We start from the raw sequence: 13,982 nt of genomic DNA, 5'->3' as shown, positions 1-13,982 counted from the left end.
TTTCTTATTTGATGAATATTCAATGACACTATCAACATTGCACTCGTAACCTAGAGGAAAGTATGTTTTAAGAAGATAGGTAATTGAACAAAGACTAGACAGCTCTAAGCGCAGCAACTACAAGGTGACTCAGCCATCTATTGTGCTAGAGGAAAGTAAGGAGAAGCAGCTAATTACTCCTGTGTTGGTAAATTGTATACTGGTCCTATGGTGCCCACTCAATTTGGCATTCTCAAGTAACATCATTACTTCATACTTCGCCCTCACTCATGTGTGCCAATTCCTCTTGATCGAACTCGAAAGCCTTTCGAGCTTTTTTCAGATCCTCATGCATGGACAACAGTTCTCTACACCGGTTAAGTTTCGCCGAATCCTGCACAGTACAAACAATAGGAAATAAGGTCAAGGCAACACCACAATCTCCCACCCTAATTCTCCCTAACCTAAAGTTGGGAGTAACTTGTTGTTTTAGTGATCGACATCTAAGTTGCTCGGACTTGGGTGTAGGTATCCGAGGGAAGGATTCGGCAAAATCTAAATTTTAAGATTCAAGGGTACGGATCAAGGACGCTCGGATCAGCTAGAGAAATTCAAATTATAAAATAAAGATATTCTGAATTTTGAGAGTTATCCTATTTTAAACTTACATATATCATGTATGTTGTAGAATTCAATCTTTCATTCTCCATGGGTGTTATAAAACATAAATTAACGGTCAAATAATCAACATGCTAATAATTATTCTAGAAATTATCCCTCTTTTTCTATAAGAAAGAAAACATTTATAAATTGAAGATATTGCCGAAATCAAAATCTCAACCTCCCCCCACTCCCCCCAAAATTTGTCCATGGAAATTCAACAGCAAAAATGAAGAGTCCGTGCAACTTAAATCAATATAATAAGAAGCTGACTATTCTCAGCATTTCTAGTTGGCATGGAAGCATTGAACTAGTCCAAAAGAGTTTCATATTTATCAGGCACAAGCATACAAGAAATTGATTCTATCATGGTGATACATGCTAAACTATGATATATCATAATAAAACCCAGGGGCGTATACAGGAGGGGGTCACTGGGTTCACTTGAACCCATGGTCCCCTCCCGAAATCATATATAGTAGTGTTATATTTTTTTAAAATATTTAAATACAGATGCGTGAACCCAGACTCGAAGTATCATATAATGTAGTACGATGATGATTGGGTGCACCTCTCTAGGTGAGGTTAGAAATTTGAATCTTCTATCTATCTTGTTTTAGTTTTCTTTCTAAGATTTTGTAACTGGTTTGGATAAATAAAAGTTAATTTTGGACCTATGATTTTAAAATTTNGAAATTGATTCTATCATGGTGACACATGCTAAACTATGATATATCATAATAAAACCAATTATTCAGTGTGAGAACGGTATTAACACACATGAGGTAAGCCAAATAATTGCAACAAATAAAACCTTGAACTAGTAATTAGGCTTGAGATGAGCAAACTAGAAAGCTCAGCTTCTGTCCAACTACACTTGGCTATATATCCAGAAACTTGTATATGGGTTTGTACCACTAATCAGCAGGTCCTAATATTTTCCTTGAAGTTCAATTGAAAATAATATAGAAAACTCACAGACCTCTGATTGAGCAAAATTAGGAAGGACATTTTTCAACGAAATATTCACCATATTGCTACAAACGAACGGTCAGATGCAGATATGCGTATATATATGCATGTTGAGCACATGAGAAGGCCTACCTTTCTAATTAAGAACAGAAAGTCCTCTGTCAAAAGCTTCCCCCTTTTGGTTGCAATATCCTGAGCTTTGTGCGCCTACGCAAGCTGAAAGCTAAAATGGTAGGACCAAATGCATGTTTCTTCTACAATCAAATACTAATAGAAACTAAATTGTGTAAAATGCAAAGCTTCATGCAAAAGGAATAGCACTGGATACTAGTAAATTCAACTCACCATATCAGTGACATAATCCACCACAATGTCTTCCACAAGTGCCACAGTTTCTGGAATTGGCTGACAGTGCAGCACTAGAAGTTCAGTAAAGATTAAGGGATGAAATAATACCAATAACTCATAGAAAAACAGAATCAGTGCAACTTTTAGACTAAACGTTTGATATTTATAAGGCATTAACCGCCAATTCCTTTTGAAGTCCAGTATCAGTTGACTAAATAAGAAACAATAAACTTAAAGCCACAAGAGGAAACATAGCAAGAAGAAATTCTTCCAGCAAAATTATCTCTATTTTATAATGGAGAGCAGGGAAAGCAAGCTGCGGTAAAACAGAAAGAGGACCGTACTCCAGCAAAGAAGGTTATCCATTTTTAAAAACAACTAGACAATATCATTACAGAACTCCCAACTCGTGAATTTCTGTTCTTTCCTAAGAATTAGCGCAGGTCCTCAGTCCTCCCAAAAGCCCCTCCAAACATTATTGCTACTTGCTAGAACCTAGACACAAGTTTAGAACTGTTGTCTAAGAAGATTAAAGTATTTCTCATAGACAGAGAATGGTGTTATTAGCACGTCGTTAAACAGAAAGCAATAAGTAAAGGCCATACTCAATCTGGACACACACAAACTGCAAATTTTCCCACTATCAATGCATGTAGAGACAAAAACTAGGCAACAGCAGCATGCCATAATCATAACAATTCACGAGTATAAACACCATGGACATACACAGATGAAAACAACAAAAAGATGAACAGGTGAAACAGAGAAGCATCTTACATTGATAACATCTCCAAAACCATACATCATGCGTTGCACTATGTAATAAATAAAAGAAATGTTAAAAAATTAAACAAGGTGAAGTGAATTAATATTATTATCACATCTATCTAATGGTCACTGACGGTCTTTCTGAAACATGGCACGTTTCCTTTTAAGTGAACTTTCCGAAGGTTGTGATGCTCCTCGTACTCTAGCTGCATTTGAGGGTGGCCCTGCAGAAGTGTTGTTCATTTTCTATTTATTATAACGTCCACATCTCGACCTGCCAAAGTCATGTCATTACCATCGTTAACAAACACCATCAATCAAACACATCATATTATCAGATAGATACATCATGCAAGCTAAGCACCATAGAAAATAAACTATAAACTGAATGCATAAAGAATGTCCTTCCATAGTTCTTGTAATGGATATCACCAACTTAACTGGTCTACAAATTAACTCAAAATCCATTTCTGTATAAAACGGAGGTCATCAATCATCATATAACTGGAACATACAGTCCTCTATGCAGCACCCAATATAAACACAATCCATATGATTCACTAGACAAAAAGCATTATTTTACTGTATATGATCATCAAATAATAGATTTCGTTAAAAATTGAAAATTATATCTACTGTGCAAGTTAACACCTCTTCGGATGAGCTTATAGCTTATAGCTCATAAACATGCTAATTTAGGTTATTTTTGGATTTACTTATTTTAAGCCAAAATAATTTTTAATCACTTTTGTAGTGTTCGATTAAATAGAAAAGTGATTTTATCTAACCCAGGCAAGAGTGCTTAATAGTTAGGGTTTTGGCTTAAAAGCATGTAAAATAAGTCAATTTTAAGCTTTTCTTTCCAGTATGTATATTGCGTCGAAGCCATTACTGAATAAACAAGTTCATCAAATGATCAGCTAGCAGGAATATGAAGGTGTTGATGAAAAAGTAGAAGATACAACAAAACGGAAATACATTTAACAGTAATTTCGACATTCGCAATTACATTTTCGTTAGGAAATCGTAGGAATAAGTAGCTGAAAAGAGATTGAGAAATCTGAAGAGAAACCTGCAATGGTGTCGACGAGCAAGAAGACAAAATCCCTGAAAAAAGGGTATTCACCGGGATTTATATGAGAAATTATTTGGTAACAAATCACAATTTCCTTTTTTCCTTCGAAGACTTTTTATATTTAAGATATAATAAATTATATATTGTCTTAATTACGAATCATACTTCTATTTTTATTCTTACCGAAACATTTAAAATACAAATATGTTAAAAGTATTATATGTGAATTTCATACATTTCAGTGCTATATAAATTAGTTTACGTTGTTATAAATGTATTATATTTGTTCCGAAATAACAGTCGTTGAATTTATAATAATATATAATATTGAATCCAAATTGTATTACAACTATCATTTAGATATTTTAATAAAGTTTTAATACAAATTTTTCAGAGTTTCACCTCCGCACACAAACTCTACATGTATTACCAGCTAAAGCTGATGGATTCAAAATGAAGGTTGGTGCCTACACAGGATGAACAAATTGTTGCTATTTCTTGCTTCATTCTTCTTGGACCACTAACAAAAACTCCAACATTTGATTCTTCACACTCTGTAACTTTCTCTGCAAAACAAATATCCCTATGTTTTAGAAATGAAAATATCAGATAATTCATCAGAATACTGTACTTGTGCTTCTTAGCTAGTAGTAAAAAGAGCAAAGAGTTCAAGCTTAACATACTTTTTAGATTAGGCCTTACACCATAGTGTACTTGTGTTGCTCGAGTAAACGTTTGAAAGGGTAGACTTTCCAGCTCTATATCCGCGTTGTTAAACCATGAGCCTGTACCTGGAGAAGTCATCGGTGTTGGTATGTCGTTGTTCTGAATCTGCACCATTTCCTTTGCCTTCTGTTTCTTATTCCAAACAAAGGCAGCTGATGCAGTTACAGCTATAGACACACATAAAAGCAACATACTGAGAGCTGCTCTTTCAGAGTACGAATATATCATCCCCGTGTTATGGTCAATGGGGTAAATGTAATATCGGTTTAGAATGGCAATGAGCAGAAGAAACATGATGAAAGAGGATGTGATTATAGCCCCAAGCCAAAGCCAATTGTTCTGGCCTAAAACTGAGGAAACTGGTCTTTCTGATGCATTGGGCTTAAGCCATAGTGTTTTGAGGAACTTCTGGTTGTCTTTTAGAGGTTCTGTCTCTCTTGTTACATATGCTTCAATCTGTATCTGTAATCGCGACATATTGTAGTTGGTTCCTGAAAGGGGAAGGAGAAGTTCCAGCATGGCGAGATCCGTTGATTTCTTGAAAGCAGCAACAAGGAGAACTTTTGGGATCTTGCAGCCTGTTGAACCAGCAATATAAATCAGCTCTCTGATGATTGATATAAAAGGAGTTATGCCACTGCCTCCACTCACCATAACTAGCATATCATGTCTGCAAGCAATTTTCCACATCAAGTAAGAAATTTTGGAAACCAAAAGTAACTGTTCCATCTATAGTTTGACATCGGGTTTATTTCTCAGATGACCACTCAACTAATAGTCATTTTCTCAGAAAGTCGTCATTCTTCTTGATTTCAATTTTCTTCCACAAAGAAAGTGACTCACTTTCTGAGATGATAACTGTTAGTTGAATGACCATTTGAGAAATTAATTTGTTTGATACCTCAAGAATTGGGTTGAACTCGGTCCATAAGGACCCTCTAGAGAAACTTGAAGATGGTGTCCTGGCGTAGTCGATGAGAGCTTTTCAAACAGTTTCTGAGACCATTTCCCTTCACTTTTTATGACAATGCTGAGTTTCTCAGGTTCCATGTTACTGTTGGAAGTCACTGTAAATGGATGCCACTGCAACTTTGAAATACTAGGCACATTTATGAAAACGGAACTCGTTGGATAGTACCTTAGCCCTGAAATCAGAATAGAAAAATACAAAATGATACACCGTGACAATGACATGTATCAATGGATTGAAATTCCATTGTACCATAGAGTAAGTTAATCACCTGGACTTTTAGAGAAGTTTAGCTCCACTGCTTGGCAAGGTAAAACACGTGCAGAAACCAAGCAAACGCATTGTTGAGATTGTAAGAATCTCAAATACCGGTCAATCAAGAAGAGGTAAAATCCAGGAAGAGTGATGCAGGAGTAGGTAAATCCAACATGGAATACGAAGAACACTACGAAGATAATGTAGAGATGATGTGTATAGAAAAAAAGCTCGAACAACTTTCTCCTGATTCGCGGGAAACTTGTCATCCACATAGCTATTCCTGCAAACAAGGACACTTCTCCAGCCACAAAGGAAATTCCAACTTTATTCCATTCCAACATCTGCATTTTTCGCAAAAAAAAATTGTAAATAGGTCACCAATGTACTGCTCTATTTTCATACTCAAGGGAAAAGTAACATACTTCTGAAAGTTGATGAGTATCAGCCCAGAAGATTATAAAGCATAAACCATGAGCAGTGAAGAGAGCCATGACAGCATGCCCAAGCCAAATATGATACTTAACACTGGACTCTGATGTGAGTCCGAAGAGTCGCAAAATGGATGATCCTCTAGTTACTGGAAAGAAGAGAAAAGCTAGACAGATGTTTCCTACAAGGCCTAGCATGAGAGCCACACTTTGTAATTTTGCTTTCCATCTGCCCAATCATCATTTTCATCCATCAATTTCACTTGTCATTGTGTTAAAAACAAGAAACAGAGTTCAAGATTTCAGTAAAATCTTACACTTTTACTCCCATCATTGCTGCAGATTGTCTGGTTATAGTCTTGAACATGCCATGTGTGTAAGATGAGATTGACCAAATGAGAAGGGCAGTGAACATGAATAAGAAACAAAATTCTATCCATGAAACAATGCCTAAAGGACCTTTCGTAATCGCTGGTCGACTCCATGAGTCGGAACGAGTACCTTTTGAGGTTCTGTTACCATAAAACAACAAAGAAAATAAAGGAAATGTATCTGTTTGCAACAAATTTTAAACATATGGAAAATAAATTAACCATAAATAAATAAATCATCTTGTAGAGTCTTACAAAAATTTCAATGTCTACAGTATCATATAAGTCATAATAGAACAATACACTAACTACCTTTCATCATGTACATTAGCATACTTCACTAAATGGAGGAAAATACATCCCAAAGTAGCAATGAACAGAACTGGAAATGTATAAATCAAAATGTTTGAACCTGCAAAGCAAAAAGCATGAACACTTGAAAGTCCAAAAATGATTGACAATATGTATTGAATATTGAATGTTACATACATAATTACATAAAATAAAATAGTCACACGATTCAACATGGCATGTAATAAAACTAACACAAAGGTCCTTGTTTCAAGTTTCACTACCATTCCTCATAAAAAAGAATCAAGCACGCACGTGAGGTAACGTGGCATAATGAAACAAATAAAAGGGTGGAAGAATTAGGAGAAATGAAACCTTGTTGTCCAAAGTAAGTGGAATTGAGTTTAGCATAAAGATGAGGCAACCAATGCAAATAAAATGTGTTTGTGGGCATCATTATCCAAATCATGAAGTAGCCCATTAAAATCAACAAAACAAGAAGCTTTATTGCTTGTTGAATATTCCAACTCATTTTTTGAACAAGAGTTTCTTTGGCATCCATTCCCCTTTTTTATCTGCGAGAAATATTAGTCTTTTGGCTCTTATTTAAAATGGATGAAATTCAATACAAGTTAAAATAAAGGAAAAGAAGACTCACTCCCCTTTTGACCATTTGATTGTTACATCATTTTTTTTTCTATATTTATCCTTTTTTTAAAAATAAAGTTTGATATTTTCTAGAGATAAATTGCGCTACTTATAAAGTTATATATATGATTTCACAAAGAATAATAGTAAAAAATATGATTTAAATTATGTCTTTAAATATTTTTTTTAACAGGTGTATATTGTCTCATAAATTCAGTTAATATGGAATAGAGAGAGTATAATTTACCCTTAAAATTGAACGCTGTGCGGGTTTTTAATTGTTATCATTCATATGGACTGATTTTTAATATTTGCTTTCTTTGATAATGGAATTTAAACCTGCTGAAACATCAGTTCTTTAGAAATCGAGAATATGATCGAGCATAACTTGTGAAATATTATAATCTGAAAATATAAATTTATTTCAAATAAAAATATATTTATTACCAAGAATATAAATTAAAAATCAACACAAAATAGAGACAAAAGTGCAAATATCCCCTATTCCTCTTTTTGGCTTTTTTTTAGTCTGGCAATGAACTATCGTCTTTTTTGGTATGTTATGTAACTGTAACTGAGCTCATTTAATATTATGTCATTTTTGGGTCAAGTTAAGAAATGATACTAGATCCTATTTGGCATTGTTGTTGACGGGTTAAAACATTTGTTTTGGGAAAATAAATTTAAAAAATGAGGGATCGATAAACTTCTTTTAAACGGAAGTAAAACAGTTTTACGGTTGGTGGGAAGAAGCTAAAAATTTCTGTTTTTTAAAAAAGGCAGAAGCAAAAACAGATAATTATTTTTTTGCAACACTAAAATATTCCTTCAATATATACATATTTACCAATATATATTTTCTTCTTTTTTAGGTTTTCCACCCGGTGTTTGGAGCTCACATTAGAGCTCCGACTAAATTCGGATCGCGCACTGCAGGACTCATTCGTGGGTGGCGCTCCCAACAGGATTTTTTTCATACCCAGGGTTCGCTCTTACTAATTAATTAGGAGTCCGAAACCAAAAGGGCAACAAATTTTTTCGAAAATTCCAAAAGGGTAACTCAATTAATTATGAAACCAAAAGGGCAACAATTCTTAACACCGTTTAAATTAGGTTTTGTAAAACAAGGCTCAAATTCCAATGAGCCTTGCAGGTTATTTATTTTTTTTATTTTTTTTAAAAAATATTCTCATTTTATTTTGTTGTTTGTTAAAAGTCTAATAATAATAATAATACATAGTTGTTGATATGATGCATAAAGATACTTTAGACCTTATTGCTAGCCGTTACTTTGTGGCTTTTCAAACGAACTAAATCCAATAGTTTAGACCTTATTTACTACTTAGTTGATATATTTTTTTCTTCAACTTTTTTTATGTGAAATTATAATTTGGTTTATTCACTTGCAGAATGATAAAATTCAGCTTTCCTTAGTCATACTTTATTTTGGTTGAAATGCCCTATTAATGAATATGTTGAAAACATGAGAAAAATTATACTTCATATCAAGGTAAAAAAACAATATACCCTTTAAATAATTTATAGTAAACATGAACCATGCATATATGTTGGAGTTCGAAAACTTCAATTTTATATATATATAATTTGTAAAAAATTGATAGAAAATATAAAAGACAACACTTCTAGAGATTATCGTCTGTCTTGATGCAGTTGCTGTTGTTATTTATGTCTATCGGTTCCACAGGTGGTGGGTACGTGTGACCTTGTTGTTCTTCGAGGGTTGTTGATGTCCTGCCAAATTATATTTATTACTGAATTCTATTAATATTTTATAAATGTCAAAATTTAAAATTTATCGATTATAACAACATACATATTGTTGTGAAGGTCCAACTTCATCATCATTTTGATTTTGTGACATGTCATCCTGGAATAAGATGTAAATCATTAACATATAATTTAATATAAATAAAATATTCTATAAATTTTTTAAAGAGTATATTGTTTACCATCGAAAAACTCAATCTACCAGCATGAAATGGTGAGTTTTGAAATTGACGTTGTCGTACAAAATCATAATTTCCTTCGTTGAATTCTTCAAAACCCAAATTTACAACATTAGGAGTTTGAAAGCCACTATCTTCTTCTTGTGTGTAGTTGGGCACACTCGTAGATACTCCAGCACAGTCAAAAATAGGGTAATACGGGGTGTCAAAAGTAGCCAATGATAAATTTGTGTTGGCCTCATATTGATTTCCCGAAAATTTTGTATTATGTTCTTCTATATGAACACCTCCCAAATTTGATGTTGTTGGTGATTGATTTTCATTTGGTGGAGTCTAATGTTGTTGAAAGTTCAACCTTGTGTTCANGTTGAATACTTCAAAACCAAAATTTACAACATTAGGAGTTTGAAAGCCACTATCTTCTTCTTGTGTGTAGTTGGGCACACTCGTAGATACTCCAGCACAGTCAAAAACAGGGTAATACGAGGTGTCGAAAGTAGCCAATGATAAATTTGTGTTGGCCTCATATTGATTTCCCGAAAATTTCGTATTATGTTCTTCTATATGAACACCTCCCAAATTTGATGTTGTTGGTGATTGAAATGTTGTTGAAAGTTCAACCTTGTGTTCAAATGAGCAGCATTCATAGTATCTCTACAATAAGATGTCATTTGTCTTGCAATGTCTCTCACTTGAAATGACTGAGTATTATCATTTTCTATTGTTTGATTCATTCTATACAATCTTTCATACCCATTGCCTAAAATTCATTAATATATATACATAAAAAGGTCAAACGAAGAAGTCAATGATATTTATGTATTTAAAAAAAAATACATACCAATGCCTCATATCTTCCTGCGATTGGTTGATATCCATGTTGGACAACATGTTCTGCATTTACAATGAACTTGCGTGAATGTCGTAGATACCAATTGAAATAATTAATTGGATTTGCTTGATGATTTATTTGTACAACATGTTGATAACGTTCATTTCATGTATTTTCAGTATGAACAAACATCTGATGAGTATGCCTATCTATTTTGTGGCGCTTATCGATTTTATAATATTCATCAGAATAATGCACATTTTCTGGTATATGTTGCACAAAATCAAATTGTCTTACTACACGATCAATCACGTGCCACTCACGATATATTTCGAAAATAAGTGGCACCTTCACCATCCACACATTCTGTCCTCGTCGACACCATTCAGGCAGTGCATTAAGAACTTCTTGAGAATAAGGCACCCAAATAAACTATAGAATAAAAAAGATAACATATATATCATACTTTTTTTTTACCGTTTTAAATCTTGTAATAAACTATTTTTTTTCGTTATACCTGATAAGGTCGTAGATTGTCTAAAACATCTCTACAAAAGATCATATTTTTTCGAGCATCATTCTCATGAACCCTTCGTCGAGACCACTTATATGCAAGTGGTTTTTGTCCCTCTGGTTGATCATTGTTGAAAGGCGATAGCATAGGTTGAAATGGTATAATACGCTCCCACGCCCATACCTATAAAATAATAAATAAGTTTTATTATTAGTATTAAAAATAGTCAATTATAATAATTACAAATATAAAGGTGACCAACCTGTAATAATGATATAAAACCATTTACAATGAAAACGTCGCATATAGAGGTGCGACATAATGAATGGTACAAGTATGAAAGTGTGGCAGCTCCCCAAGCTTGTGATGCCAGTGCTTGTAAGTCACCCATTTCAATGAAAAAATCCGAATTAAATTTATTTCTTGACTTATCAGGAAATAATGTTCCTCCAAGCAACCAAAATAAGTATAATCTAAATTTTTGTTGTACCTCTAGTTCAGTGGAATTATCGTTTATTACATTTGAAGTTTCTATATAATTAACTAATGACGATGAAAAAATTCTAAAACCTTGAAAGCAATCTTCCGTAGCAAACCAACCGGTTAAATTAAAAATCAAAGTTTGTCTAGCAAACAAATCCATGGATTTAGCGTTTGGTAGTAGAACATATGTACCATCAACAACCATACCAAACATAACTTCCATATCCTGCATAGTTATTGTTGTTTCACCAGTTCTCATATGAAAGGTATGAGTCTCTGGACGCCACCTTTCAACCAAAGCAGTAATAATATTTGCATCTCTGCATCTCATGGAAAGTTTCCTACTTCTAGAACACCTCTAAAACTTGTGTAATTAAAATAATTTAGTATACGTGTATGAAGCAGATTATTTTTTAAGTGTTGCCATAAATCATAATCATGTCTCCGCACTATTAAACGTGTTTCCATCGCAGATATTTCACCATTTCAAATTTTTTGAGATCGATGTTTATCTTGTAACGTTAAAACATCATACTCAATTGGTCCTTGATATGCAAAATTTTCTTGATTCATCTATATATCAAAATGAAAAAAAAAAATTACATCATTATCAGTACTATAACTTAAGATGAAATAATTAATATAACATATAAATGATAAAAAAAAGAAGAAGTTATGATTAAATTACCTTGTATTGTCTTGATTCTTCAAAAGTTTGCAAAATTTTATTACTTGCACAACTTTGATAGATTTCTTTAAATAGGAGTAGGAAGTGGAGTTGTCAAATGCATGGTTTTTATAATATTTTTTTATAATGCATGGTTTTTATAGTGCATGGTCGTCAAAACGTTGTGAGTTTTTTATTTTTTATTTTTCAAAATGTTTAGTTTTTGATTTTTATATGTATAGTTTTTCATTAATTTTTTTAAAATTTTGTTTGTTTGTTATTTTAATATAGTATTTTTTTAACTATTTTTTTATCACTTTATCTAATAGTTTTTGACTAATAATTGAAGCATTTTATTTTTTATTTTCGTTGAAACATATATCGCGTAAAACTTGTACAGTGTTGATTTAATTCAACACTGTAAAAATAAAATCACCCAAAACTACAGTGTTGATTTGATTCAACACTGAAGTTTCACGTGAAACTGTAAATTTGTAAATGTGTAAGAACTTACAAGGCTCAAGGGGCAAGTAGCCTTGTGAGTTTTCTTTTTCTTTTTTTCAAAACGTTTAGTTTTATTTTTATATGTATAGTTTTTAATTATTTTTTTTAAAAATTTTGTTTGTTTGTTATTTTAGTATAGTATTTTTTTAACTATTTTTTTATCACTTTATCTAATAGTTTTTGACTACTATTTGAAGTATTTTATTTTTTATTTTCGTTGAAACATACACCGCGTAAAACTTGTATAGTGTTGATTTAATTCAACACTGTAAAAATAAATCACGCAAAACTACAGTGTTGATTTGATTCAACACTGAAGTTTCACGTGAAACTGTAAATTTGTAAATGTGTAAGAACTTACCAGGCTCAAGAATTTTTTTTTTTTCAAACAATGCAACAAATTAAAACATTGAACGCTGAAGCTTTTAAGTGGTTAAATGATCTTCCTTTGGAGAAATGGACTATGTACCTTGATAACGGTCATAGATGAGGTTCTTTGACAACCAATGTATCTGAGTCGTATAATGGTGTGTTGAAGAAAGCAAGGGGGCTTCCAGTCACAGCTATGGTTCGCTTGACAGTTAAAGCTTTGATTGATCGTTTTGTTGAACGAAGCACCCCTGCTAATGCTTTACTTGAACAAAATAAGTCTTGGCCTCTTAGCGTGGAAAAACGATTAAATGAAAATTGGAGAAAAGCTCAAGCACATACTGGAATGATGAACTATAGTACTACTTCAGTTGTATTTGAGATCCTTACATTTGCACACTATGGCAAAGGAGAAAATGTTCACAAAATTTTTGCAGATGCCAAAAAATGTTCTTGTGGCAAATGGGTAAATTATCATATACCTTGCTCTCATGCAATCAAATTTTGTGGTCTTCGTGGTATCGAGCCAAAGACTTATGTGAGCAAATACTACACCACGAAGTATTACAAACGAACCTATAATGCTACTTTTACGCCAGTGGGGGATGAAATTTATTGGCCTCCTGTCGCATTTAGTTTGGTTGCAAATACTGATTATTTGCGAACATCTACTAATCAATGCACAAGGCAACGCAAGAATGAAATGGATATCGCTCCAGCTCGCATGTCAAGAAAGTGTAGTATATGCAAGGAAATGGGACACACCAAGGCTCGTTGTCCTCGTAGAAATCCTTTGTAATATAAGTATTTAACTTTTAATATTCATGTTTATGAGTAACAAAATTGAGTTCCATTTATTTTAAGCATATAGTTAAATTTTTAATATTATAAAAACAATTTATCAATATCGAAATAGTAATAAAGACATAATACACTTTACAATAAAAGATACAAATAATCAAATATAATAATTAAGTGATATGATAATCATAATTTATATAATGTTACATATTTTAATTCTTCATCAATATTTGGTACAACATCAACTTCATCATTTATATATCAATTTGGACTCGTACTTTTAGTTTGCTCAATTAAGGATAACTGATTTATACAACAATACGGCACACCAAAATTCAATGTTTCTGGTAA

At 32.8% G+C, this 13,982-nt stretch overlaps 2 protein-coding genes and 1 pseudogene across 2 annotated transcripts; 1 reads left to right on the top strand and 2 right to left on the bottom strand.

Moving 5' to 3' along the window:
• Position 1: 1 nt before the first annotated feature.
• LOC125873360 (transcription initiation factor TFIID subunit 13-like) lies at positions 2-3,904 on the bottom strand. The gene is made up of 6 exons (XM_049554273.1): positions 3,800-3,904; positions 2,862-3,001; positions 2,737-2,774; positions 1,957-2,016; positions 1,744-1,818; positions 2-373 (listed from the first exon to the last, which is right to left on the bottom strand). The coding sequence occupies exons 2-6, from the start codon at positions 2,968-2,970 to the stop codon at positions 251-253; spliced, it is 405 nt and encodes a 134-aa protein (XP_049410230.1). The 5' UTR covers positions 2,971-3,001; positions 3,800-3,904; the 3' UTR covers positions 2-250.
• Positions 3,905-4,228: 324 nt separating this feature from the next.
• LOC125873605 (ferric reduction oxidase 2-like) lies at positions 4,229-11,198 on the bottom strand. Its single transcript, XM_049554499.1, has 12 exons — positions 11,070-11,198; positions 10,811-10,990; positions 9,329-9,382; positions 7,742-7,756; positions 7,222-7,348; positions 6,868-6,967; positions 6,502-6,696; positions 6,179-6,413; positions 5,770-6,097; positions 5,430-5,673; positions 4,486-5,198; positions 4,229-4,368 (listed from the first exon to the last, which is right to left on the bottom strand). The coding sequence occupies exons 1-12, from the start codon at positions 11,196-11,198 to the stop codon at positions 4,229-4,231; spliced, it is 2,460 nt and encodes an 819-aa protein (XP_049410456.1).
• A 1,654-nt stretch (positions 11,199-12,852) lies between these two features.
• LOC125873604 (uncharacterized) lies at positions 12,853-13,629 on the top strand (annotated as a pseudogene).
• The last annotated feature ends 353 nt before the right edge of the window (positions 13,630-13,982 follow it).

This window comes from Solanum stenotomum, chromosome 8 (genome assembly GCF_019186545.1).
Source record: "Solanum stenotomum isolate F172 chromosome 8, ASM1918654v1, whole genome shotgun sequence".
NCBI classification, from domain to species: Eukaryota; Viridiplantae; Streptophyta; class Magnoliopsida; order Solanales; family Solanaceae; genus Solanum; species Solanum stenotomum.
The sequence above is the reverse complement of the archived record's forward strand: the minus strand, read 5'-3'. Positions and strand labels throughout refer to the sequence as shown.

What these genes read in the sequence shown, in the direction of transcription:
- LOC125873360 (XM_049554273.1), bottom strand. Translation starts at nt 2,970, where the DNA reads ATGAACAACACTTCTGCAGGGCCACCCTCAAATGCAGCTAGAGTACGA. An exon ending in GTTTTGGAGATGTTATCAAT is followed by an intron (nt 2,017 to 2,736) that starts GTAAGATGCTTC and finishes CTGCACTGTCAG; the next exon opens with CCAATTCCAGAAACTGTGGC. An exon ending in TTCTGTTCTTAATTAGAAAG is followed by an intron (nt 374 to 1,743) that starts GTAGGCCTTCTC and finishes TGTACTGTGCAG; the next exon opens with GATTCGGCGAAACTTAACCG.
- LOC125873605 (XM_049554499.1), bottom strand. Translation starts at nt 11,198, where the DNA reads ATGGGTGACTTACAAGCACTGGCATCACAAGCTTGGGGAGCTGCCACA. An exon ending in ATACTCATCAACTTTCAGAA is followed by an intron (nt 6,098 to 6,178) that starts GTATGTTACTTT and finishes CGAAAAATGCAG; the next exon opens with ATGTTGGAATGGAATAAAGT. An exon ending in AAACTTCTCTAAAAGTCCAG is followed by an intron (nt 5,674 to 5,769) that starts GTGATTAACTTA and finishes TTCTGATTTCAG; the next exon opens with GGCTAAGGTACTATCCAACG.